The 27492-nt window shown below is 50.1% G+C and overlaps 1 protein-coding gene across 3 annotated transcripts in view; it reads right to left on the reverse strand.

Moving 5' to 3' along the window:
- PCDH1 (protocadherin 1) overlaps positions 1-27492 on the reverse strand; it is a 56766-nt gene that overhangs the window by 27548 nt on the left and 1726 nt on the right. For 2 of the 3 annotated variants that reach the window (XM_085307783.1, XM_085307784.1), the window contains exons 2-3: positions 21781-22595; positions 17795-19987 (exon numbers count right to left, since the gene is read on the reverse strand). In XM_085307783.1, the coding sequence (XP_085163909.1) occupies positions 17795-19987; positions 21781-22595 (3008 nt within the window). Of the gene's footprint in view, positions 1-16368; positions 19988-21780; positions 22596-27492 lie in introns of those variants that run through there. The other variant, XM_085307785.1, reaches the window with a different exon arrangement.

Raw genomic sequence — 27492 nt, forward strand, 5'->3', positions numbered from 1 at the left:
AAGAAAGAAAGAAAGAAAGAATTTGTAGAGGATGAGGGAGGCTCGAGAAAACTGGGAGAGAGCTAAAATAGTGCCTGTCTTTAAAGATGAGAAGAAAAGAAGAGCTGGAGAATTATAAAACAGTTAGCTTAATTTCAGTTTCTGGAAAAATACTGAAACAGATAAAAGATCTCTTTGTAAGTACCTACAAGATAACAAGGAAATGAGTAACAGCTACTGTAGCTTTGTCACAAACAAACACATCAAGCCATTGAACTTCTTTTGAAAAGACATCAGGCCCTGTAGATGGAGGAGGAGCAGTAAATGTTGTATCTTGGCTTCAGAAAGTTTTTTTGACACTATTTTGTACAATATTCTCATAAGTAAGGCAGGAAAAGTTTAGGCTCAGTACAGTACTTCAGTGCTTAGGTAATATAGTGCAAACCACTGTAGGGTGGATGCAAAGCACTTAGAAAAGCTGTATTCAGGAAGTTATTAAAGCCAGGTCTTTCAGCTGGTAGGAGGATGTATCAAATGAAATTCCATGAGTCCACTCTGCACGAGTTCGTTCCTAGCCTGTATTTTCATTAACTGCTTARATGACAGATGCGGAATATATCTGTCACATTTGAACACTTGGGAAAAATAATCACTGCATAAACAGCAGAGTAGCTGAAGGATTGAGAGTTACAACTGATCATGGGATGACTATCTGTCAACAACGTCAAACTATTACAAAAAATCTATGTTGGGGTGCATAAACAGGAGTTTTGTTTTTAAGTCACACAGTGGTTTGTCTGCTCTGCTAGGCCTCAGTGTAGTGCTGTGCCCAGTCTGAGACACTGTACTTCAAGAACASGTAGACCAGTTAAGAGGAGAGAAAGAATGGTTAGAGGTCTCTAAATCACAATAAACAAGGAAAGACTGAAGAAACCGGTTTGAAGAAAAGCAGCCTAAGAGGGACAATGGTAACAGTCTTCAAACTCATACAAGCCTTCTGCAAAGAGAAAAGCAAAGGACTGCTGGTATGCCCCATGAACAGACAAGAAAAAAATGGCCTTAATCTGCAGCAACGAAGATTGAAATTAGTCACTATAGAATAAACTATAATGGTAAGTTTAGAGACATATGCTAGACTGCCAAAGMAGGTGCAATCTTTTTCATGAAGGGATAGACAAATACTTCTTAGGAGGTATTCATATACAGCTCAGGAATAGTTTAGGGCAAGTTAATCTTGCCTGAGGCAGGAGAACTGCACACAGACCTTGAGAGGTCATCTCCAGACCATTTTCTRGACTCTGCAGCTCTATAAGGCCTACAAAACCCTTCACAGTTTGTATGTCGTTGCCTGACATGCTATACAGTGCCGACCCACAKCTTCCTCCTATGATCTGTCTATCTGTCTGAACTGCTTCCCTCCATCATTTCAGCTCATCTTTAGCTCAAGCCCTCTGCTTTCACTCTGTACTTGTAAAGCCCAAAACCAATGGCTAGGGCTTCATAGGGTGCCTGCAATCATACAAACAGCCTCAGAAACCCAACTTGTAACAGCTACTCTCCCTCCCCTGAGGGGTCTCCTTCCTAATAGCATCATTTTACTTAAAAAACCACCAACTTTAAATGTCAGATCTTGCCTGACAGCCCTCATAAGGACTCTGCTCTTCACTGCAGTGCAAAGGCAATCCACATTCACCCCTGCTGCCCTCCGACCCCTCCATGGCAGCGTGACACTGACAGAGGTTGATGCCCTCCCTAACAGTTTCCCCTGTGTCGTGACAAATATACTTCAAAAATAACAGTAGCTTCTATTTGACTGAAGCTCTCCATCCAGAGAAACTTGTTTTGGAGTCACCAAGAGACAGTGAATGCATTTGTCCGGCTTTGAGTTACAGAAAATTGGGTTTTGTTTGACCTTTCTCTGTTAGGTTAAAGAGCCTTTCAGCAAACAGTATTTTCTATACAAGCAGCTGCTTATACATTGTAATCAAGGTACTTCTCAATCTTCTTTTTGAGAAGTTAAACAGAGTTSCTTACATCTCAGCCTACAAGGCAGTTTCTTGAGCCACCAGATCAGTTTTGTGACTCTTATCTTTTCTTCCTCCAATTTTTCTACCTTYCTTGTCAGAAGTGATTTGTAGACTCCTGAGTAGAATTCCTCGAGCCATCTCACTAGGGCTCGCTGCAGAGTTTTATTTGTTCTAGTAACTCTCACATTTATTCATCTAAGGACTGCATTAGCCCTTTGGCTGGAGCATCACAMGAGCTCACACTGAGCTACTTGTCCAGTGTGACCCTTAAATACATTTTATAGTCAGGATATCATTTCCAGGATATAAACCAGCGTTCCTTATTTCTAGATGTACAGCTTTGCATTTGGCTGTGTTAAAATGCACTTTGTTTAAATGGGCCCAGTTTACCAAGCAATCTGGATTGCTCTGCATGATTGCTCTATCCTCATCATGGTCTCCCACTTCACCAATCTCTGTGTCAGCTGCAAATTTTATCAGCTGTAATTTTATATTTACTTCCAGATCATTGATTACAATGTTGAAYGGCAGCAGGCACAGTACTGCTGTTGAAGAGCTCCTCTAGGAGAACCTTGATCCATGAGGATTCCCAACTAATAACTGCTTTTCTTTTCTAAGCTGTCAATAAACCAGCTCTTCATCTATCTAGTAATCCCTCACTTATAATATATAGTGTTAATTAATAATAATAATATAGTGAATTATCAACTCAACATCTTTATGMAACTCCAAGTTGATTAGCTGCACACTGTAATCTTAAAAGTATCTAAAACCAGTTCTGATGCTTCAGACCCATGGGTATGTCTAACACAGACCCTGCTCCTCATAGTGGCCATGATCCAATGCCTTAAGAAAGGTTTGGGAGCATGAGCTGGCATGTAACGACACTGCCCAGTATCCTTTCCTATCAAACTGTGTTGACTGGACTCAGTTCTGTTCTCGTCATTTCATTTTCTGCTGTAGCTGTTAACCCTTTTGTTCCTGGGGGACGGCAAGAAGATGCAGTCAATGGTTGCACCCAGCATCCCACCCGCTTGTTCAGCTGGCACGTTACATCAGTACTCTTCTGCTCCTCTGGKTCCTTCCCAGGGTCCCCAGGTTCAYTAACACCCCAAGACCACAGAGGTCATACTTCAGACCTTTGAAAACCCTTTGGTGCAAGTTATCTGTCTTGATTATTTCAAATATCTCTATTCCAAGGAGATTATTTCTAATGTCCTTGTCAGTTACCAATGCATTCGCAGGTACTGCATCCTACATTGTTCTGTCTCATACCTCATTACCAGAATTGCTTATTGAATACTTTTGCATTTTCTGCATAATTAACAATTTTGCCATCTTCATTTGGAAATGATAACTATTTGATTCCACATCTTCCTAGTACATTTTTAAAGCACTCTTTATTGTGCTTAGCCTGTCAGAATTGATTTTCCTCTGATGTTTTTTTGTTTCCTCCTCAATTTTCTGCACTTCATAACTACTCATTTCTACCAATTGCTGTATGCTCCCTCCCTCTTTCCATTTTTTTTCCTTGTGTTTATTGCTTTTCCATTTCTAACTGATCTTTCCATTTTGCCATTGCAAAGGAGATCTGGGGCAAAGTTGCCAATTTTTGTAGTTGGGAATCATGGCCCTTTGACAAACCATTTTTACGTATTCTCCAGTGATCATTCTCAYGCTTCTGTTCAGAGAACTTGCATGTGCCAGCCCATACAGCCACAGAGGAAACCGAACCACACTCCTCTGCTTTCTGTTGGGGCCACGGACATGGGCTGCTGCCTCAGGCTGTGGCTGATGTTCTGATAAAGAGATTCTTCTCCTAGTAAACCCTCACAGTCTCTTTTGTGCAGCAACTCAGTTTTTCTCCTGAAAAAAAAAGAATCACTTCCAGCTCCTTATGTTTAATGAATGCTGTTCTCTGTGAAGTGGTCTCACACCTTTTTGAGTCCGTATCTACTTTTGTCCTCCACAGCATTCTGTAGGAATGAATTCCCTATGTGGGGGAATATATTATGTGGAAAAGCATTTCCTTCTGGTTTTACATGTGCTGCCTGGGAATTTCCTCAAACAACTTCTTATCATAAAACTCGAGTAATTGCTCCTTGCTCTATTCCTTTCCAGTTTCATAGTCCCTAGCCAAGGGCTCCTTTGTCCTGAAACCCTCCATCACGATATGTCCCACGAAATGGCACCACCTGCCACCCCTCTTGCACTCTTCAGGTACCCTCTCAGCTCAGAAGTCTTATAGCACCTTCTCTCTCTTCGGACAGCCCTGGCTTTGCTCTCTGAAAGGATGGAGCCAAAGATGTCCCCTATCCTTGCCCCTGAGGGGAAYGCCACCTGGACCACAACCTGCCCTGCCACATGCTCGAATGCCAGCTCTCAGCCTCCAGCCAGGCAGCAAGGGGCTGCACCACCAGTTTCTCCCATTCAGGTGAGCTCTCACTGTGAAAAGCAAAACAAACCCCAAAAAATCCAACACTTCCATTCCTTAAAGTCTAGGAAAATGGGTCTAACAGTGGCAAAATGGCACCCTGTTTCTTGGCAATCCTTTTCCTGGAAAAGTGGAGATAGTTTGAGTGTGGGACCCACTGCACTGAGGAGGGAGATACACATAATGGCTTGAGCTGCACTAACAGCCCGCTGCTGCTGAAAGGGGACATCCCTCTCCTCAGTCCCACTCTGTTCCCTGCCATGCCTTCSCTTCAGTCACAGGTCTCTAGCACACATCTGGGCCCATGCTGAGCCGACTCTTCTCATTAAACCAGGGGAAAAGAAATGCAGATAAAATAGGAACAGTTTTATGAGAGAATGGAGTGAGGAGAYTGTCACACCCTGGACATGTGATTCACCTCCTCATGCAGGGCCTTCCTTGCACATGCTCCAGCACAGGCTGGGCTGCATGAGACCTTTGGGGTGGAGGTATGGTCCCATTTGACTGACGAAAACTGTGCTATTCATAAAGGAAATCCTAAAATGAGCTCCAGGCAGGAGGGACAGTGTGGAACAACAGCATCCATAGGGGTGAGCCATCCTGCTTTCCCAAAGCCTGGATTAATTCTGAAGCAGTTATGGCAATAGAACTGTCAAARTTATTAACTATCTCAGTGCTGATCTGAAGGTGGATCCACAGCTAATATGCTTATCTGGCAGCCTCCAATTGCTCCTGTGCCTCCCCACATGCCAGAAACCTCAACGGCCTTTTAGCCAGCTGCCAAAGGAGCTTGCTTCCCCAACAGCTACCACAATGCAGCAACTCACAGGGCTGAAAGTGAAAGGCAATGTCAGACCCAATGCCCAGAATATAAAAATAACTGACAAGGGAGCCATTGTAGCACATGAGTTAGTCAACTTCAGATTAATTCATGAACCCCTCTCTTTTAAAACCAACCTGGAGYATTGCAACATCCCTAGTTACTGGGGAAAAAAAAAAAAAGATAAAAAGCCTAAAACTACATAGATCCAACTTTACATATATGGAAGCTTTGCTGCATGTGGGAATTATTTTACATGCTCGTGTCATGTCTGGAGAGGAACACAGCTCCTGTGCAATGCAATGCAAGCTTCATAGCAAACAGCTGAGGGGAATCTCATCCTCAGCAGAAAACAGAGTGAGTATCTAGGAAGGCAGAACCAGAATTGCCCAAAACTGTCCAGGGTAATGCTCTAACTCTAGGAAACCAGACACAGGCTCAGTTCACGGCCATAAGTAATTGACCATTTTACGGCTCATCTGAGCAGCAGCATCCCCAACAGCACRTGCTTTTGCTACCATTTTGGGATGAGGACAGAAATAACATGGATAGCCCTTCCCATCAGTTCCTGTGTTGACAGCACATTATCTAGCAGCAGCATAGACTTTTGGATAAGAACCCCCTCAYGAGCATCACCACTCCTCCTGCAGCACTGCGCACCCACCCTCACCCCTAGGGCTATGGTGTCCACACAGTACATGAAGAATTCAGAATGATATGTGGTACCAGACAAAGCAACATGATTAGGGAGGGCATTTACATATAAGCAGCAAAGGCATATACTGCCTTGGCTTTGTCTTACCCTACTGGCACCTACAGGAACCCTTTGCTCCTCAAGAATTGCACTTGTCCCTCCTGTGCTCCCCTGATTCCCTTCATCATCTGCAGATCCTATCTGCCCCAAAGATTCCTCCCTGCCCTGTCCCAGCAACTTCAGTTCCAAATTTTTCTTAGGGAGAAGACTATCACATCCCAATTTGAATCCCGGACCAAGCCAGAGCAGTACTGGATTGCTCTGTTTCAGCACTACACAAAGGAATTGAGGAAAGAGATGGTGCAGAGTAAGGGAATTGGTCCCTGGGGCTCTGCCTGCTCTGTGACAAAGGGGGGGACCAAGGCAACCAGGCATAACAATTACCTACCTGCAGCAGACCCATGCTCCAGCCAGCACAAATGACTCAGAGGAAGGGCTAAAAACCCTGCTGTAAGCAAGGGTATAGTCCATATACCCCTGTAAAATCACTCTTGCTTTCAAAAAAAATGTTTAGCCCCTCCCAGAATTTTGTCATTGGAAGTGGTGTCTCCAAATGGGCACTGACAATGCTGGCCTGGACTAATAGACCTTAAAGTATTTTGATCTACCCATCTGGTTTCCTCTAGGGCTCAGGTCAGCCAATTTGCCAGTGTTGCCTCCATCACAGCAAYTGTGGTTGCACAAGGCAAATTAGCAGCACGGCTGTCAGTTCTGGCCCATCTCATGTTCATGAGGTCTTGTTTGATGGCTGTACCCTGCCTGCCAGGTCCTCGCATACCTTCCTTCCAGGACTCTAAAAGGAGAGTTGTTTCCCAAAACTCTTCAGCTCTTTCATTGTCAACAAATGAAGCTAGAGGAGGAATCCATAATYGAAGGAAAGATATCACGGAATCCATGTGGATAAAACTTTTAGAAAATAGGTATTATTAGAAAAGCAGCTACTAATTCTTTGGTGTGCCTGTCATGGGGGCTTCACTTCTGACTATTAGCAAGTGCTGACCTTGCTGTCAGAAGAGAGGTGTTACAAGTCCTGTTGAAATAATGATAGCCAAACAGCTGTCCTGAAATGGACATAAGATCCCAAGGCAATATTTAACGAATAAATCTGGGTGAAAATGTGGGCTGACTCCTGAAATTTGCATGCTGCTCAAAGAAGTTACAAAAGCCCAGTGCCAGCCTGCCTGGTCAGACTGAATTTATCTAACTCATAGCAAAATTTAACACAATTAGAGACCTATTTAGACAGCCTCAGGATGGAAATTGTGTAACCTCTCAGCCTATCAGAACTCTAAGCCCATCAAGGATGTTCAGTGTGGCTTTTCTTTGGTTGAAGTGAAGACTGGAAAGTAAAATATGGAAATGAATCATCTGAAGGGTGACTCGTAAAATCTAAAGGGGCCATAATCTTTATGGAATAATTGGACTGACCATGGTGTCCTGAAGTATCTATCACCTTCAAGCTGCTAATAGAGTCATTTCTGTAGATAGTTGCTATAGAGCAGAAATTGCTYGGAACACAGGAAGAGGTCTCAAAATCGCATTAAAACCATATGATGATCCCAGGGAGAAAAAGGTTCCAGGACTGGGAGAAATACTTGAATAAAGCCCTGAAGGAATCTAACAGCTGTAGAGTGGGAAAATAATGTTGGGCAAATAATGAGCTAATCTGGCTGCCAGTTGCACCCAATGGAGCTGATAGACTATTGAATGCTCTGGAGAGAGCAGGGGGTCCCGAACAGTAGACTCAGGCCTCTCAAAGAGAGATAACCAGGAATGTTTCAAGAGAAGGCTTTACATGGAAAAAATGTCAATTTTTTGAAATCAGATCTTTCATCAAGTGAATATCTTGTTTCAAAACTGATGAGAATATCTTAGCTTATATGTAAAAATGAAAAAGTGATGTTCCTACAAAGCTAATTTTCACTTCAAAATTCAAGACAAATACTCATTATTAAGTTTAATTAAAAATGTCAAAGTTAGAATGGTACCTTTAGAAATTCTTAGAAATATAATATATATACATACATACATAAACTTATATACGGAGAGAGAAAGAGAGAGATTGACTTGAGTCAAAACGGGGGAGGGGGAAGATTGTAAATTCTTGCTCACTTGTTTTTAAAKGTAAAAATTTCCCTGATGGGGAAATGTTTTCTAATCAATTATTTTTCAAAAAGGAAGAGGCAAAATTCTTTCTGCTCAGTTAAAGAACACTGTCTACTCCATAAGGCTACGCACCTATTTAGTCTAGGTATCAGCAGAGTCCACTTCACTGGAAAGCAACCAACCTGCACCCAATGTGAACAATGATGATTCTAGGTAAGACAAGAGATCTTGCCTTCATTTRGAGAAGTCAAATAAGTAACACAAGTAATATTGTCAGGTTTATAAAATCCACTGATATTGCCTGCACTGATCTGGCACTGGCATTTTTCCTAGCACAGGACCCCTGGTATGTATGAGCTGAGGAGATACTTTGGCTCAGGGTCCACACACATGGTGATGAGGTATCACATGAACCCTGGCTWAGGCCACAATTTGATTGAGAAGTCCATGGAAATCTGTGCCTCCTGACAGAACAAGGGGTATAGATTTGCCAAGAGGGCTTCCTTCCTCTTGCTTCAAATGATGAGACAGGGAACCAGCAAACTGCTCTTTGGGTTTCAGTAGGTGAAGTGCTGGAGGCTAAGAAGTGTAAGGGGAAGTCCAGGGTTTAGGGTGTTTGGAAAGTAGGAGGCAGAAGTAATGACAACTGTAGGACTGAGCAGTGAGGGTTTCAGGACAGGGAGGTGCAGSAGAATCAGGACCCTGCAGGAAATGCAGAAGCACAGGGAGATCTGAGGTAGGAAGGAGACTGCACCTGAAGTTTGAACTGAAGAATCTAATGAAGGAAATCACACTCCCTTGTGCTCTGTGCTCCAGGTTACATGCTAAACTGGAATCTGCCTAACTGATGGGTCAGGGTCCTGCTCATTTCTCTGCAACACTTCCCGGGACAGCCAAGCTGCCCTGGTCCACAGTATACACATGGCTGGCCTGAGCACTTATTTCAGGGTTGCCAGCCTGGTGTGGTCCAGATGTAGGTCTCTGCCTCATCTTGTAGAGCAAATCCCATTCTGCCATTGCCTACCCATCCATCCCAGTGTAACTGATCATTAGCCYTCTCCACAATGTCATGAAAAATCCCCTTCCCCACGGAGTACAATTTGTCTGTGAGGAACAGCCTTCACAGTTCAGGGTATAGCTGTCACTATGTCCTCCCAACACCTTGAAAAACCACTAGTGTTCCTGTCTACCCTTTTCACCATGGTCAGCACCAACATTCACCAAGTACACTGTGGTAAAATCAGGATGAGTGCAAGAAGAATCAAGTTTCATGTCTGTCCCAGAACATCTTGCCATATGTCTCCAGGGTCTGTGGGGCCACCTGGGCAGAAAGACCTCTACCAAGAGCCCATGATGCTCTTTCTGCATCATCTCTGCYGTATCCCAAAAAGAAGAGGTGCCCAAGAGAGCTACCACAAAGCCCCAGGAATGAGGCCAGGACACAAGCACTATGTGAGAGATGGAGGTATTGTTTGACAATGCTGGAMCCTGGCCCATTAAAAGAAATAAAATTTTGAAGCAAGTCATTGAAGAGGAAAGAAATTGGCRAAGTGGAAGGTATAAAGCCTAGTGCAACGTTGTCTCCAACTTGACTGGTAAGGTCAAGGAGACTCTCACAAGGGCCTTCAAGAACAAAAGTTTGTCAGCTGTGTGAACATTCCTTCTGAAATGTTTGCYCCTCATCCAATGTCAGGATCTCTCAGCAGAAATCTCTAGTGGGCTACTAGTTCTGTTGCCAAGATCTACTGTCCCACATTTAATCTCTTACCCAGTTCTCAAATCCTGAGTAAGTTGTCAAATCCCGGGCCAGACCTTGCAGATTCTGACAGAAAGAAAATTCTCTGGGTACTAGCAGAGGTTCCTGAGTTCTGCCATCTGCACAAGAGACATCCTGCTAGTCTATAATAAACTCTGATCTACTTGGAAAAGGAGTCCAGGCTCCTCCTGTTACTCCCAATGCCTTGAATCAATGTCACAACACCCTAAAAGGTCTTGCCCAGGATGAATATTAAATAAGAGCTTCTTCAAACATCTGAAATACTGATTTTKCTTTCTACTGGGCTTGCGTGCCTTTGATGAAAAAACAGAAAGACTAAATGATTAGTGTRAGAGGAACATCAGACTTCAAATTAGCAAGACATTTATAGCAGGATTTCAGACATGAGTTTAGGCAAGAAGTTTCCTGCCACAACAGGTACAGATTGATCTACATCAGATTCTTCCKGGGAGCAGCTTTGCAGATGCTCAAGAGCACTACGGATTTTGAAGCATGTGAAAATCAGGCCACGTGGGAGCTAAATAGCTCCAGGCTTTCAAGTTGCTTGGGCCTTTAGAGATGTCTCCTATGAGTTGAATCATGGGACTCTTCTCACATTTCTTTTCTATGCTTTTATGCAGCAGGATCAATCCCAAAAGTGAGGTGGTAGTTTATTGTCCTTCCAAAATAAACTCTAAATGACTCTAAAGACTGTTTTGATGAATCCTCCCARGATTAGCAACTTCCCAATCCTGCCATGTGTAGATGGTAGACCAGGAGGTGGGCATTTTGTGAAGAGGTGCTGAGCAGAATGCTTTCTTCTTGGGGCAGGGGCATTTTATGTGCATTTGGACTAGATCCACAAGAAATGGTTGTGATTGGCATGACTGACTGCCAAAGTGGATSTAAATTATGAGATAACATACATACTTTCTATTGCCCTTCTAGCAGGTCACTGCCACGAATCTGCTCCCTATCCACTACTTCCTGTGAACATCTGAGGGACTGTAGCAGTAAGTAGTTCTAACTATGGGAAACCATCAGTGCAAAACAGCTAGGAAGAGTTTTTAATGAATCTTGAAGAGTTGTTTTCTCTCTGTTCCTATGTTTGACCTCCTCTTCCTCAGGTACTCTCTTCCACAAGGTTGAATCTAGACTCTCAATTAAAAAAAAAGACACCTGTACTCTTGTTGGGAATCAGGAACAGGTCCTCAAGTGTGAAAAAAATCAGAAAAAAATCTCCAGAACATCAGAGAGAAAACAAGGTTGAAGGGGGACCTACTCGTGGGATGCTGAGTGGATCCAACTTGCAGGTGACCTTGGCTCATAGGGGTAAAACTGAGATTCAGCTTCCTTCAGATTGGACTGATGGACATCCCAGCTAGAGTCATAGGTAAAGAGCAGTACCAAGGTGCCAGAGGTGGCCTGTGCCCCTGCAACTGGGCTTCTCCCCACCAGTGCAGGGAGGCTGGGCCTTGTAGCGCAAAGGAAGCAGAAGGCTCTTGACTTCTCAGGATTTTTTTCCTCTTTAGTGGCCAATACCTTGAACCCCATTTAAACTCAGCTCTGCTCTGCCTCAGTGGGATGAACGGAGAGCTGAAGCTTGGTGCAGAGGGCTGAGAACTGCTATCTGAACAGGTCATTAACTCTGCTAAGCAAAGTGTGTGCTTATTGGGGCACTGACAGAGCAAGAGATAGTGAGAAGAGTCCTTTTTGGAGTAATCTCAATCAATCAGCTTGGCTGTGCAACTTGCAAAGCAGTATGTAAGCTCATGGCTTTCCCATGAAGAAAGTCTATGCCCAGGAATTAATGGACACGTGCTTACACGACAGGAATGTATGAGAAGGGGCAGTGGATARGGAGGAAGGTTGGCTTTGGGCTCGGAGTAGGGCTCAGGTCCAGAGGACAGTTTCAAAAGAARAACGTGAAGTTAAGGGGATTTAGTAGGGTATTAGAGGGGCTGAGAAGCATCTTAGACACTGCAAGATGTCAATCTCAGCCCTGAATGTCCAAGATATCACAAATGGTGAATGAAAGCTCCTACTCTTTGTGATCTACCCTGGTACAGCCCCAAGGAGCCTCACACACTTAAGCCATGTGCACAGCTGCACGGCRCTTGCACACAGTTCACACCACTGGTCCCAGGTTGGGGCCTGCCAACTGGGGGAGGCAGGCCACAAGCCATGCTGCCTGAGAAGCTAGAGAGCTGCTCCAGGGACACCAGCATACAGCTTTCACCTCCTAGCTGCTGCCCCATGCTCTCTCTGGGCTGTCTTCCTTATCCTGAGCTGACCCAGTTCCCAGGGACAGAGCCGCCATGTGTCTCTTTGCTCCAGGCTCCCCTATTCTGCCCCAGAAAACCCCACCCCATCCTGCATTACAGCATGCGGCCTTCTCATTGCCCCAGACTCCRCCCCATCCTGTCCTGGAACATCCTGGCTCTGTTCTCACCCAGGAGGATCCCACCCTCCACCGTCTTCTGCTCCATTCCTTGTCCTGCTGCTTGCATCCCACCCCAGAGTGGAATGGGCTCCAGACACCACCCTCTGCCCTTCACCCCATTYGCAAGCTCCTTGCTATCTGTCTTTCCATTCACCCATAAGGATGACAAAGGGCCTGAGGACACACCCTGGCAGAGAGCAGAGTCACAGAATCGGGTTTTGCCCCAGGATTTGGGTGACTGATTAACCAGGCTGCAGGGCTGGGCCCCGTTCCAGACTGGTTTGTGAGTGCAGAGAACAGCACTGCAGCTGAGAGCCTGGCCGAGCGGGCAGAGCAGTGCTGGGAATATCAATCAGCGTACCTTGGACCAGGCAGCTACCCACACAGCCAGCGCTTTCATAGCACAGAGGATCCACAGCTCGACTGCCGGAGCCAGCCTAGGGACTCAGCCCTGTGCTGCAGAGGTCTCAGCATCTCTCTGTTGATGGGGCAGCAGACAGGCAGGCATGCTGGGGCCTGTGTGTGCTTCAGAAAGAGACTAATGGGGAGGGGAAAGAGCAAGGGAAGGGGGAAGGTCATTGTCCAAGCAGAGTAAGAGGAAAGGAGAGTGATCAGACCAGGAGAGAGAGAGAAGAAAGTAGATACACTTCTGAAATGAAAGAGGGGAGGTTGGGGAGAAAAAGGAGAAGCCCTCCAGATCCGGGCTAAGGAAGCCCCTGTTCACCACAGACCAAGTGGCTCCCAGTGCAATAAGGAGGGAAGAACTTGGAGGTTTGAGAAGCAAGGAGAGGCAGGGAGGAATGGGCCAGCGCTTGTCTCAACAAGATGTTAAGGAGGGCTTGTCCAGTGCTGAAGCACTCAGGGAGCTGCAAGTCATCCAAGCAGCCCCAGGCAGGGTGGACGGGCTGGGCAAACCTTCCAAGGGAGCAAAGGAGGAGGTCGCAAGAGCTAGTAGGGGTAGGAACTGTCTGGTAGGAAAGGGCTGATGCTCTCCTCGATGGGACAGGGACAGCAAGTGTTGTTGGGTTCTTGCAAACATTCTGCTTACAGAAGAGTCATCACCTGTCCAAGGCTACAGGCTGTGTACACCCCACTGTCACTTCACCRTACCATACAATCTGCATATTTTCCTGTGTCACCCTTCTCTGGTACTGGCTTTGCATGCCACATACCACTCTCTCTTGCAGTCCAAGCTCTGTACACCACGATGCCACCTCTCACTGCAGTTCAGGCTGTACATATCCTACTGCCACCTAAGAGCTTTTACCTATGGGTACCTGTGGATACCTAATTCTGGAGGAGATACAGGCTCCATACCCCTCACACACACCAACTATCCCAACTTACACTCTGCGCACCTGCTGCTGTCACCCCTGCCACGTAGGCTGTGCTCACCTCTGTATCACTGCTCCGTGGAGTACAGGCTATGTATGCCCCATTGTCACCTCCTGCACAGAGTACTGGCTGAGTACACCCTGCTGCCACCTCCCCCTGCAGCACAGTCTCTCCACACCCATGCAGTCTCAGATTCCACAAGCCAGGCTCTACCACAAGCCTTCTCCCCTGCTGTGGCCTAAGCATTTTCTTTTGAGGTCCCAAAGCCTTTCCAGTACTCTCCCAGGCACAGGCAACCCAGAGCCCTCCCTTCTATAAAGCCAAGGCCCTCCCAACACAGACAGTATTGCCAGGAGCCACCGCATGTTTCTGCCTCGTTCATAGGGCTTTTGACTGCTTCACCACTTCCCCGTGGCCATTATAGCATCTGGCCCACTCCTCATCCCCTTCTGCACTTCCCTAGCTCCTACTAGCTCCCTGCTGGTGCTCAATCCTGCTCCACATCCACAGGAATTTTGCAGAYCCCAGCAGATCCCAGTTACTCTTCCCAGCACAACTGAGGAGCAGCCCCTACACCACAGTCTCAATGGTATTACAAGCACATTCCTTCAGCTGGTCACTGCCAAATCTGAACCAGCTGTAATTGATCTGGATATTAAAGAGGTGATTTGCAGTGTCTGGAAGCTACTCCTGAAACAGTGCCTTTCTGAAACAGGGGAAAATAGAGCAGGTCCCCCATGAACCCTCAGCTTCACCTGCAACTCATTGCCTGATCCATTTATCAGCTTATTCCACATGAGTGACCTTGAAAAAATCCACTGACCCAGGACAGTAGGAGACTTTCCCAGACATCTGACAACACCTAAACCTGCAATTTATGGACACTCTAAACCAAATTCTAAAATAAGACAATTTAATTTCTGTCCATTACAGTTACAATATTCTTCTTATCCCTCCTATAGAGAGTAATTAATATTGCACTGTGCTCCTGAGCCTGCAGGCATAACCAAGTGCCTCTGCTCAGCTCACTGCAGCACACTGAAGTTACAACCACTCAAGCCAGCTTCTCAGATGGTGTGGGAGCTGTAATGAGTCTGAGCGGTGCTGGATTTATGCCGTGAGGAAAGGATTTAGGGCAGCCCCCCAGTATAAAGAAGTGTTAAAGCATGGAGCCTGGGAAAAGGCAGAAAGGAGGGAGACACTCCCCACTCCAGTGTCTGAGAGGTTATGTTCTCACTCCAGATTCATCAAAGAGTTGCCGAGGACAAGGAAGGAAGGGAAATTTCTTTCAGAGAGTTCCCAAAGGGAAGCAGACAGTAAGACTGAGCCATGCCCCCAGGCTGCCCAGCCTAGCCCTGCAGGAACTAGTTATTTAGGTGGTTTCTGGTGTCTCCTTTTCTCTTTTGTAGACATCATTTCTCCCCACAGGCCCCAACCCAGCCTGCCTAGGAGGCCCCGACACTTCCTGGACAGTTCATGATAAAAACTTATGCTGTTAGCAAAACAAACTAGAAAGCTGTGAGAGCCAATGCTGGCAGAGGGCTGAAACCACCAAAGCCAGAATCGCTGGTTTCCCCAGATGATCTAATGTCTCCAAGTACCAGATCTCTTCTTCTCCAGAAGTCTTGTGCAGTCAGTTGGAGCCCTTGGGAAAGAGGTGAATCTGGTGTGACTGGTACTAGGATTTCTGCTCTGAAACAAGAATTCTGGGGAGGAGGAGGGGGCATCTGGGAAGGGGAGGCCTGAGATCTGCCCCATGCTGGAGGGAAGGGTGGTGTAGAACAGCCCCATCCAGGCTAATCAGGGACTGGGAATGGAGTCCTATGCTGAATCTGCCTACCAAAATTCTCGCCAACCCCTTCGGAGACAGGAGCCTGTGGAAGCCCCGCAGCAGTGGTGTCACTCCCGACCTGCCCGCAGGGAGTGGCAGAATGCCTATCTGAAAGCAGACGCTCTCACTGGGGAGTATGGCCACTTTGCTTCCAATGCCCTCCTGCAGCCCTGATGCTGCCAGGAAACCTTCCTGGGAAGACTTCTTCACTGCAAGGTTGCCTGTTGCATCCCAGGGCTGGGGGGGGGGGGGGGGAGTAGGCAAGCGTCTTGCGTCAGGTGCTTCCCACATCATTGCTGGTGCACTGAAACTCTATCTGCAACAGTGTCCTGATTCCAGCATTGCAGCTGGTGAGAGCAAAGCATCTCAGCATTTTGGCCCTCATCATTAGGATCTGGATCATGCTAGCCAGGCACCATGGGCCAGGGCTCTGCTTCTCCATACACTGGCCTTGGAAGACAGGAGTTCTCCAAAGGGCGCACGGAAGAACCAGGAGAAGTCACTGCAGGGGGATACTGGAGTTGGAGATAGCTGGGCTGCTTGGTCCATGACTTGGACTGTTTCACTTCATGTCTACACATGTCCACATGCATGTATATGTACATGAGGGTGTTGTGAACCGTGTCCTGGAGGAAGCTTTCTCCTTAGAGAACCAGCCAGTAACTAGAGATGGGAGATGTCAAGGGAGAGTTAGTATTGCAAGACATCTGGAGTGGCCCTGCTGGGGCACGGTAAAGGGTTTGTGATGGCTGGCCCACAGAAGCACCAGTTCTGGCACTGCAGGACCTAGGGGCTATGGCAGCTTGGGGCATGGAAGACACACCTGGGAAACTGCAGGCAGCAAGAGCAACCTAGGTGCAAAATGGAAAATAAGGCACAACCGTTCAAAAATAGAAAACTTTATTGAAGTTAAATCCAACAGGGCAGCAGAGCTCAGCCCCACGGCAGGAGCCCAGCCTGCCGCTCACCAGGGTACAAAGAGTGGAGCAGTGGCCTCCACAGGGGCACAGAGGATACAGTACAGTGGGGGAGCAGGTGGTCCTCATCCACGGGCCACAAGAAATAGGTAAAAACACAGGCACTCATTCCTCCTCTCCTTCCCCAGCTAGTTAAGGATAGACTCGACAGATGCCAAAGCAGAAACGTGGTGCAAGCTGAACTGACCAGACAGCACAAGAAAAGAGAGTTTTGCAAGCTCCATACCCTTCTAGTCACTCCACAGTCTCCTGAGACAGCTCCAAGCTCCGGTGCACACCAGCGAGCAGCCCCTCCCAGTATGCAGCCAAGGCTACCTCTGCCCTGCCCCGCACACAGCAGAAATCCAGCTAGACAAAGAGCAGTGACCCGGCCACAGCACACAGCAGAGACCCCAATGCCCCACACCTCRGATGATCTCCCTTCCCACCCCCACACAACACTGACCCAGCCCCAGCCCCRGCAGACAGCAGCGACCCTCAACTTTGCTGGTCCCGTGCCGCCAGGGGAAAGCACTGCATAGAGAAARCACTGACAGCTTGGATCGCTCTCCTCTGCAGCGGCCTCAGCAAAGACTGCAGCACAGCTCCCGCAGAGCCGTAGCTCCAGGCCTGATGCTCGCACTAAAGGAAGCCTGGTTTTCACCGCTTCTGCTATGGCAAAGGGCCCAAGCCTCAGGGAAGCCAGAACTTGAGCCTGGGAAAAAGGCAGAGCTTTGCTCCCCCACCCAGCCCCACCTGCCCAGGCAGCCACAGTGGGTGCAAAATTCCCTTTCAGGCTGCTTTGCACAGGAATTGTAGAAGGCTCGGCCACACCAAAGAGAGCCAGGCTGGCAAAGCAATGTTATCGTCACCTTCTGCGCTCTCCAGCCCTAGATAGGGCTTGAAACTGGTTRCTTGGAGCTTTAGCAGGGAGCAGGACCAGTTTCTCCTCCCCATGAATCAGCCTGAGGCACTTGCTGAGTGGTGGAGGGGGGTGGGCACTGTGCTTCTCGGTGCTCTCAAAGCTGGTCCCCCAACAGGAACCCAGGAGGGTCGAATTTCTTCCCTGGGGCTCATACATGCASGGCCCTTCACATCACTGTAATCCAGACAGCGCCAACAGGACCYAGCCCCAGGCACTCTGACAAGCGTCCAATAGTTTTTGCCACCCCCCCTTCCCCTCCTTGTCCCATGATTAGGCTCTGTGGCTAGACTTTGTGGCAGTCCTTCGCCAGCCCCCCAGGCCATGCATGCAGAGCTCAGGCCAGTCCGTGCTCACTCCCACACCTCTGTCCAGATGGCTCCCCGGTGCAGAGGGGGGGCCACTGCCGGCCTCAGGATGAGCTCTCCTACCTGCTTGTTGGTGTATTTCTGGGGATTGGTGCGGTAGCTGTAGTCCGAGTACTGCTCGGAGCCTGTTGAGTTGTTATCTCCGGTGCCAACAAAGGTGTTGGTGGCTGGCAGGTCCTGCACCACCTGGTGCTTCTTGGAAGCAGAGGGTGACTGAGGCTGCAGCTGGATGGAGGGTAGAGGTGAATTGGAGCGGTAGTGACGCCCCAGGTCTGGGCTCCCTGGTGGGTAGTTGAGAGGGAGGTGGATGCGGGGGCTGTCGCTGACAGAATCATTCATGAGGTTGAACTTGAGTGATTTCTGCAGCCCTGTCTCCTCCTCATCCTCTGTGGGCTTGGGTGGCTTTGGGGACTTGCTCTTCTTCACTTTATTCTTGCTCTTACCACTCTTACTGGCCTGCTTAGGTGCATACAGGTCCTTGGTCTCCTTCTTGCCTGCCTGGTAGCCACTCTTGGCCTCCCGCTGCCGACAGTAGCGCACCAGGACAACCAGCACAATGACCAGGGTGACAGCCACGATGCCAGCAATGACTCCAAAGAGAATGTTGCTTCGTTGCTTGCTGCGCTCGTATTCAGGGTCACCAGCAATGTCTATGTCAAGAGGTGTGTCCAAGCTGTGTCCCACCAGCGTGTCAAGCAGGGTGCGGTTGGCCAGTGTCTCATTGACGTAGAAGTGCACCAGTGCTGTGCCATGCCGTGAGGGCTTGCCCTTGTCATTGACACGCACCACCAAGCGGTGCAGGCCGTGGTGCTTGCGCAAGATCTCCTTCTCCAGGGTGATGTCTCCACTGTGTGGGGAGATCTGGAAGAGCTCGAAGGGGTTGCCTCCTGTGATACTGTAGGTCAGCTCCGCATTGACACCAGAGTCAATGTCCTCTGCCTTGACCTTGCTCACTTGCTGACCAGGACTGGTGTGGGGCAGGATGTGTTTGTAGGTGGCATTGGAAGGTGAAGTGATGAAGGGGGCATTATCGTTCTCATCTAACACATTGATGGTCACACCCACATAGGCAGACCTAGGAGGGTCCCCACCATCCACAGCCTTGAGTCGGAATGTGTAYGTACTCTGCTGTTCCCGGTCAAAGGAAATGCTGGATAAGATGGTGCCAGTGCCATTCTGAATCACAAAATCCCCATTGTCTTGCTCCACTGACAGCTGGATGCGGGCATTTTCTCCTTTGTCAGCATCGATCACCGTCACCATGCCCACGGGGCTGAGGGGTGGCATGTTCTCCATCACTGAGAAGTTGTAGCCGCTCAGCATGAACTTGGGGTCATTGTCATTCCTGTCCATGACGTTGATGGCCACAGACGCTGTGCCCTTGAGGCTGGGGCTGCCCTTGTCTGCTGCCACCACCAAGAATTCATAGCGCTCCCGCTGTTCTCGGTCCAGCATTGCCTTCACTCGGATCTCCCCRGAGTCGGGGTCAATGGTGAAAGAGCCCTTGGAGGAGGGGTCCATCACTAGGGAGTAAACCAGCTCGGCATTGGAGCCACTGTCAGCATCACTGGCGCTCACCTCCATCACCAGGTCATCAGGTTCATTGTTCTCAGGGAAGGCCACCTCAGTGAAGCTCTGGCTGAAGACAGGTGCATTATCATTCACATCCACCACCTGCACCTTAAGCGAGTTGGTGCTGGAGAGGGGTGGGTTCCCCGAGTCCACYGCAACAATCTCAATTGTGTATTCCTTCACTGACTCATAGTCCAGTGGTGTGGTGGTCTGCAAGAAGTATTTCTTCTTGCTGTCACTTCCTGTTTCACTGGCCTGCCGCAGCTGGAATGGGACATCACCAGCTACCACACARGTAACAACAGCATTTTCACCTTCATCTCGGTCAGATACCTGCACCAGAGCCACAGCTGTCTCTACTGGCACATCCTCTGAGATATTTGCCATGCCATCCTGGTGGGTGACAAGCCCAATGCCTCGGATCTCTATGGAGGGAGCATTGTCATTCATGTCTTTGATGGTGACCACCACCTGGGTGCGGGCGCTCTTGGGGTTGGCCCCCTTATCCTTGGCCAGGACAGAGAACTTGAGGACGCTGACATCCTCCCGGTCAATGGGCCCCTGCACAGTGATGAGCCCTGTGGTGCGGTCAAGGCGCAGCAGACGGCGCACCATGTCCGAGGCCTGGTGGAAGGAGTAGTCAATTTCGGCATTGGCACCCTGGTCTGAGTCGTTGGCTTTCACCTGAGGGGTGGAAGGAGAAATCGTGAGTGGAGGATAAGCTGCATGAGCCCTTCTACCAGCTGCTGCGCTGCCCTCAGAGGCCTCCTTTGAGGCAGGCTGGGGGGAAAAATCAGGATTTCCTCTTCTGGGGCCAAGGCCTATGGGGCAAAGAGCCTGAGACTGAAAAGACAGCTGGGAGCAGCCCTCTGGCAGAGAGGCTTTTCCTTGCTCTTCCTGTGAAACCGGCTGGGCGGGTGAGGCAGTGCTCCCCTCCCAGCCAGCTCTGGCATGCAGGGAATCCTCCAGGAGCCAGCGCCACAGCCCAGCAGCAGCAGGGGAGGACTACAGGGCTGCAGGCCCACCTCACTCTCACACCACTAAGACCTCTCTTCCCACTACTAGCAGCACTGTGCCACACTTACCCTCGCCATTCAACCCAAGCACAGCACCAGAGTGGAAGGAGAGCTTGAATGGTTGGCCAGCCCCAGAGGAGCTGGCTCTGCCTCTGTGCAGATGAGCCATGGCCTGCCCCACATAGCACAGGCAGCAGCTGCCTGTCCTGTGACCTGACAGTAGAGGTGGCCAGGGCATTAGGTCGGGCCAAGCAAGGCTAGGGCATGCGAAGCTGCAGGAGCTCCAACCCAGCTTTAAGGGGTGCAGCCCAAGAGGGGCTGGGGCTGCCTACACTCTACATGGCACCAGCCTTCTCTGCCCTGCTGTCAGGAGCTCTGTGTTCACCTAAACCTGCTTCTACGCCTATTATTTGCTTTCTAAAGATGAGGTTTGTCTAACTTTTGCCTCCCTAATCGGCTCTCCAAGCAGCCTCTTCTCTGCACCATTTGCTGCTCCGCCGTTATCTTGCTCAGCAGATTTGGATGGAGAACGAAAGTTGTTAAATGTAAATTCCACCTTTTACCTCCACTCACAAAAAAGGCGGAAGTCATTTTCCCCCTGAAAGATAAAAGCTGAGCAATGGCAGCAGTGGCGTCTCAGCCCATTCTCTTCCTGGCCGTGCAGCTCCCTTATCTGCTTCCAACTTCCATTCTCTTAACAGTGAAAAATGAATTCTTAAAATTCACATCAGAATTAGCAAGCAGATGAGAGCTGGCCGCGCTCTGCTTATTAAGATGGCAGTTGCAGATAAACAGATGTCTACTACTATCATCTCAATGCCCCCTCCAAGCCAAATCCATGGAGATCCACCTCCTTGGGCTTCCTCAGCCAGYTCTCGCTGCTGCCTGTGATAGGGCAGAGTCCCAGCCACAGCAGAGCCTTGGGCACAGCAGGACACCCCCAGAGCCATGGGCAGTGCCCTAGGCAGACATCAGGGAAGCTGTCTGTTCCCCATCTCCTGAGCACGCCCARGTTTCCATGAAACAGCCATGGGAATGTAACTTATGAAAGGGTCCATGTCTTGCCTCAGGCAGTATTTAAAGCAGCCTGGCAGGAAGCCAAGCTCCCCGTGGCTCTTGGGTCCCAGCCTTCTCCTGAGACCTGAAGCCTTGCTCCTAAATATCCATAAACCCTGCTGCTGCTTCTTAGATATGGCCTGCAGCCCCTGCCCTGGCTACAACTTCCCTCACATGCTTCACAGCCTCATTTTAGGAGATGTGACCTCCCAGAGATGACACCCCCACTGACTCTGGAATAATAGGATGGGTTCTTGCAGCTAGCAACCCCTCTAGGGTCTTTCCTTCCTCAAGGCACTATGGCAGCTAGTGGCTGTATAAATGCTCCCTGGGTTGTTCCTGCCAAAGCCAGGCTGGAGGTGAGCAGGGGAGGAGAAGAAAGTCTCCACTCCTGCCTGCACTCACCTGGAGGACAGAGTGCCCCATGGGACTGTTTTCAGAGAGTTCTGCCTCATACAGGGCCTTCTCAAACTTGGGTGCGTTGTCATTCATGTCCAGGATGGTGATACGTAGCAGGGCACTGCTTGCCCTTGGAGGGTTGCCTCCATCCTGCACTTTGATGGTCAGGTCGTAGGAGTCCCACTGCTCCCGGTCCAGGTTTCCCATGACAATCAGCTGTGGCTGCTTCTCATCCTGATCCTCAGCCACCTGCAGCCCAAAGAGCTCCTGCGCCTCGGGGCCAGCCATCAGCTCATAGGAGGCGACGCCGTTGGGACCCGAGTCCCGGTCCATAGCCAGGGGGATGGAGAAGAGTGCCCCAATGTTGGTGTTCTCATGGATGGACAGGGGGATAACAGGTGAGGCAAAGTTGGGGGTGTTGTCATTGATATCAAGCACCTCTATCTGCCCCTCAAGGAGGCGTGGGCTGCTGTTCATCATCAGATCAGTGATGGACACTTCGAACTCCAGGAAGCAGGGTTCTCCGGGTAGGAGGTGCTGGCACTCACGCAAGCTCTCCCGGTCAATGGAGGTTTCTGTGGTGTAGATGTCCCCAGTCTTGCCATCCACACGTAGATAGGGGGCCCCCACTTCCAGCTTGTAGAGGTGTCCCATGTCTGGGAAGCCATAGTCAGAGGCCAGGCTTCCTATTAGCGTGTTGGGTGGTTGTTCCTCCTGCACTTTGTAGACCACACGTGTCCCAGAGACCAGGGCAGGGAGCTGGAAGACGAGCCACAGGCTCAGGCAGGATGCTAGTGGTTTCATCCTGCACTGCAGGGGAGCTGGAAGGAGACACAGACACCGGAGGTTAGGGAGTATRAGCCCCAGGCCCCGGGTCTGCTCCACCCCAGCCCACCTTCGCACTGCTGTGGCGTATCTTTTTGGGTGCACATGCTGTGTCTAGCAGGATTGGACATGGTCCCAAAGCAGCTCCCTGAAGGGCAGGGGCTTCAGAGATTTTTCTAGCAGATCTAGCCCCAGCCATTGTCTCCTGGCAGCCTCTAGCAAGAAAATGCCCAGGAGGACTGGTCCCTGCTTGCAAAGTTCCTGCAACATCCTGCTTGAGTGGGCAACTCAGTCATTGAAGCCCCAGCCCTGGCTTCCTGTCACTTGCAAGAAGCAAGTCCTACTACTGACCACYCTCTTCATCATCACACAAACTGTAATTAGACCCAGCGAGGCACACAAACAGGGTGGACTACACACAGCCTTCTGCCAGCAACCCGGTGTGAGCCAGCCAGGCTTAGAGACAGCTTCTCACCACAGAAACACAGGGGCATTGTGCGCCATGCACTGCAGGGGCACTGCCTGCCATCCACTGCAGGGACACGCAGACACTGCACTCATCTGCYTGCGCGGCAGAAACAGAAGCACTGAAGGGACATAGGGGTCTATCTGCACTACAGGGAGGCACTGCCATCCAGCACTGCAGGGAGCCAGGGCACTGCCTACACTGCAGGGATACCACCCATTCAGCAGTGCAGGGACATAGCAGCCGTGCCTTCCCTGCCCTGACAACCACAGCAGCACTGCCAGTTTTGCACTGCAGTGATAGGAGGGTGCCACCCATCCTGCGTGGCAGGAATGCAGGAGCACCATGCATCATCCACCGTGCACTGCATGTAGGGGCACTGCCACCCATCCAGACTCCTCTCAAAGAGAGGGGCACTCTTCACCCCTGTGCTAGAGGGGCACACAGTCACTGCCTGCGTTACAGTCACAGGCACTGCAGACATACACCCCACACTGCAAAAAAGGCTGTGGCTCCCTGCGGAGCAGAAGCACTGCACAGCCCCTGCACACTGCAATGATAGGCACACCATCTCCCCTCCGCTACCCAGTCACTAGGCAACCCCACACCCTGCACCAGCAGATATTATGTTCCTTGCACTCACTGCAGACACACTGTTCCTTCCCACTCCTTCCCACTTCAGACTGGGTCACTGCGCACCCGGCAGATGCCCATCCTGCCTTGCAGAGACAGCCCCACACTGTGTGCCCAATGCTGATGCCCACCCTACACGCTGCAGAGACAGTGACAGAAATACTGCCCCCCTGCATTGCAGAGACACGCACTGCACACGCTGCACTGCAGGCACACAGCCACTGGATACCTCCTTCCAGTATGCGCACATTGCAGAGGCAGTGCTGGGCACACCACCAGCCCTGCAGAGACTCTCCACTTCTGTACCAAGCCCCTTGCCCTGGTGCTGTGCCCAGCCATCAGCTTTCCTGTCCTCCTCAGTCCATTCTGGGAACATGTCTTCTTCTAGGCACAACCACACAGCTTCAGCTGGGCACCACTGTGGGCCATGAAGGGCCGCAGCCCAGCTCAGCAGTTCCCAGAGAGCCCAGTGGATTCACATATGCCCTAAAAATCAGTACCACAAGCACAGCCCCCATCATCCACCATGGACCTGCTGGCTCTCTCCRTTGCTCCCTCTCCCCATACTCTTCACTCACCTTGGGAGCCTCCATGGGACAGGCAAGCTGTCCTCTACCACCTCTGCTCTGCAGTGCCACATAGCAAGTCCCTAACTCCTGGTCACTTTGGCACCAAAGCTCTCCTCAACAAATGGAACACCTTGCACTGTCCACCCTGGTACTGCCACCAAGCCAGCAGCTCCTAGGCCATCCACTTCTCTGTTCCCTAATGGATGACTGCCACCCAGTTCTCTTTGCTGACATGAAGAGAGCTTTCCCTCCCCTACAAGTGAGAACACATCTCTGCTCCTGGAGGCACAACTATGGCCCCAAAGCCCGGCTCCACTCTGTCCGGTGCCTCTGGAGCTGCTCCCTTATTGTGCAGCCAGCTCTGCTGAGGGAAAGAGCACAGATGGCGGAAGGCGAGTGGTGTTACCATCGCTGCCCAGGCAGACACACACAGGCCAACACAACTGTTCAGACCAGGGTAGGGGGAAAGCATTCGCTGCACAGATACCTCTGAGACTTTCCTTTCGCCAGATGGAAAGGAAGAGGAAAACAAGTCTTCCTTCACCCCTCCACGGGGCCAGGAATGGAGGTGGTAGGAAGCAAAGCATAAACATACTGCAYCTCTGCAACAATACAGGCTAAAGCCAGCAATGAATATGTGCGCACGTGTRTCTGCACTAAGAGAATGTGTGCCTATGTCTGTGTGGGCACTATGAGGCTGTGTGCACCTGCACTGAGCACAACTGTGTGTCTCTACTAGGAGACAGGGTACTTGTGCAAGCATGTGTACTAGCAGTGTGCGTGTGTGCCACATATGTACACGCTACAAGAAGCACATCTGTGCCTGCATGAGCAGAATATGTCCACTATATATGAGYATACATTCATGTATGGAGCACACATCCACACACACTGAGCAGCGTGCACATCTGCACTGGGGGAGCATGTGCATGCCAGTGTTGCCACTGTGTGTGCCAGTGTGTGTGATGCCACCAAGTGTGAGCGTATGCACACCCCAGGTATGAAGAGTGYTCCCACATGGATCATGCATGTGTTTGCCCACAGCATGTGTGCGTGCTTGCTCTGCCTGAACTGTCCACAGCAGGAAGGCCTTCACGACCCTGTGTGTGTGTGCACGTGAACTGGGTTTCATCACCCCATTGCTTTGTACTCCCTTTGGAAATGGCTGTGCRGCAGCACTAGACTGACAGGGAGAAGGAGAACATAGGTAGCCCCGTCCACCGGAATTGGACTCCTGGGAAAAGCTGTTTCTACAGCCCTGACTGGAAGAGGCGCCCACACCTACCTCCCACTGCAGGACTGTTTGCCCAAGCCTGTTTGCAGTAGGCTGGGCCATGACTGCGGATGACGTAGCGTCACTCTGACTAAGCCTGAGCACAGGGTAGAGGATCTCAGGTAAAGGTGAAAGTCCCAAAGCAGGGCAATACTCTGCCCATCACATGGCCCTGAGTCAGCTGTGACACTGGGCTTCAGGACCCGGGCTTGCAAGGAGGCCTGTCCCATCCAGGCACCGGAAGGAGGAAGGGAGTTACCCAAAGGAGACTAGCACCCATGTTTTCTGCTTTGAAAAAGGGGCTGGCACATGAACCCACGCAGTAACGTGTCTCATCCATGCCTTGCCTCTGCAGGCAAATGAAAGCTCCAAAGCGGAAAGGCTAGAGGAAAAGAAAGGGCTGGAAACCTGAGTGAGATCATCACAGCATTTTCACCCCACAAGGGACTGCCTAAGGGGGATATAGAGTAGGCGTGAAATGCGCTGGGCTCACGAGGGTAACAAATCTTGCTTGGTACTTAAGGATGTGAGAAGGTACTTAGCGCAGACATGAGAGCCCCGAACAAGGCACAAGGTGGACATGGAAGTCTCGACCACCAGGGAAAGGTGTATTTGCGGAGGAGCAGAGGCTTCCGTTGGGCCAGTCCAACACATTAGACTGTTTTCCCATGGGATCTAAGGATCATCACAGACTTTCTTCTGTGGTGCCAAGCACCTTTTTCTGACCTGCTGGCAGAACACAGAGCACTTACAAATAAAAACCCCTCCCAAAACAACTATTTCTCTGCACACACAATTCTCCCTATGGGGAGAGTGTGAGAGAGACTGAACCACATGAGAGAGGCGTTAGTCACGCTGCTTAATGCATGACTGAGAAGCTCTCAGAGGACAGTGGCATGTAAAATCCTACAGAATTCAGTCATTTCCCCCCCCCCCAAAAAAACCCTTAATGAAGGAAAAGTTACAAGGTGCTGAGAATTTAAACAACTGCTTGAACAACCCTTAGCTCCCTGTGTTTCCCCACAGTCGCCTTGGCCCCGTTTCACAAAAAGCCAGCACTGCTCATGAAACAGGCAAAGTCCACCCTCTTATTCCTCCCAACAGCTGATTGCGTGCCTCGAAGCTGTGCTTGCAAGTCTATCCAAACCCTGCACTGAGCACACAAGTATTAATCCCCCCCACACCCGCCCCCAGCTCTGCTGTGACGCTCAGAGCTAAAGCAATATTGGAGCAAACAGTAAATGCTAATCATGGCTCCACTAGCTCCACTCCCCGCAAAGGGCTGAGATTGAGGATGATACTGTCCAAAACTCGTCTACTAACGTCCAGTCTCACTCACATAAAGATGTGGATGGGCCGAATCCCTGGCATTATATAGCACATCCCATTCTTAACATATGGTTTCCTTAGGCTCTGACTGCCACTGCGGCTGCTCGGCATCTATGCAGATTGGGCCCAAGCACCCTAAACTGGAGCACCCTGCGATGAGGAACATGACTCACTTGTAAACAGTTTTACCCCAGACCATCTCTTCGAAGGTCCACAGAGAAGAGCAGAAAGCCAGGGGCCCTCCCTCCTCCTTTCATCTTCTCCACATCCCTTCCAACTCTAGCAGCCAGCGAGGCAGAAACCTGTCAGAGCCTCCCCGGGGCAGCAGCCCCCATCCTTCCACCCATGGGCCCTGCCAGAGCCCCTCCTTGATTGTATGGGGCTCCTGTCGTCCCTGGCATTAGTCCTCTCGACTTCCCGAAGGCGAAAATGTCACGGGCCTGAAACACCCCGGCAGGGCCGCAGGAAGCTGGCGGCAGCGGAAGCGCCTTGCCTCCAGGACTGGAGCCCAGGGAGGCGGGTGGGCCCGGGGAGGGTGGACGTCTCGCAGGCTCCCTGTGGCATCTCCGCTCCCACCCCCGCGGCGGGAGCAGAGCGGCTGGCAGCAGGGGCCGGCGGGCCCC

Source organism: Rhea americana, unplaced genomic scaffold (genome assembly GCF_003343005.1).
Source record: "Rhea americana isolate MKP2758 unplaced genomic scaffold, rheAme1 scaffold_264, whole genome shotgun sequence".
Lineage (NCBI taxonomy): Eukaryota > Metazoa > Chordata > Aves > Rheiformes > Rheidae > Rhea > Rhea americana.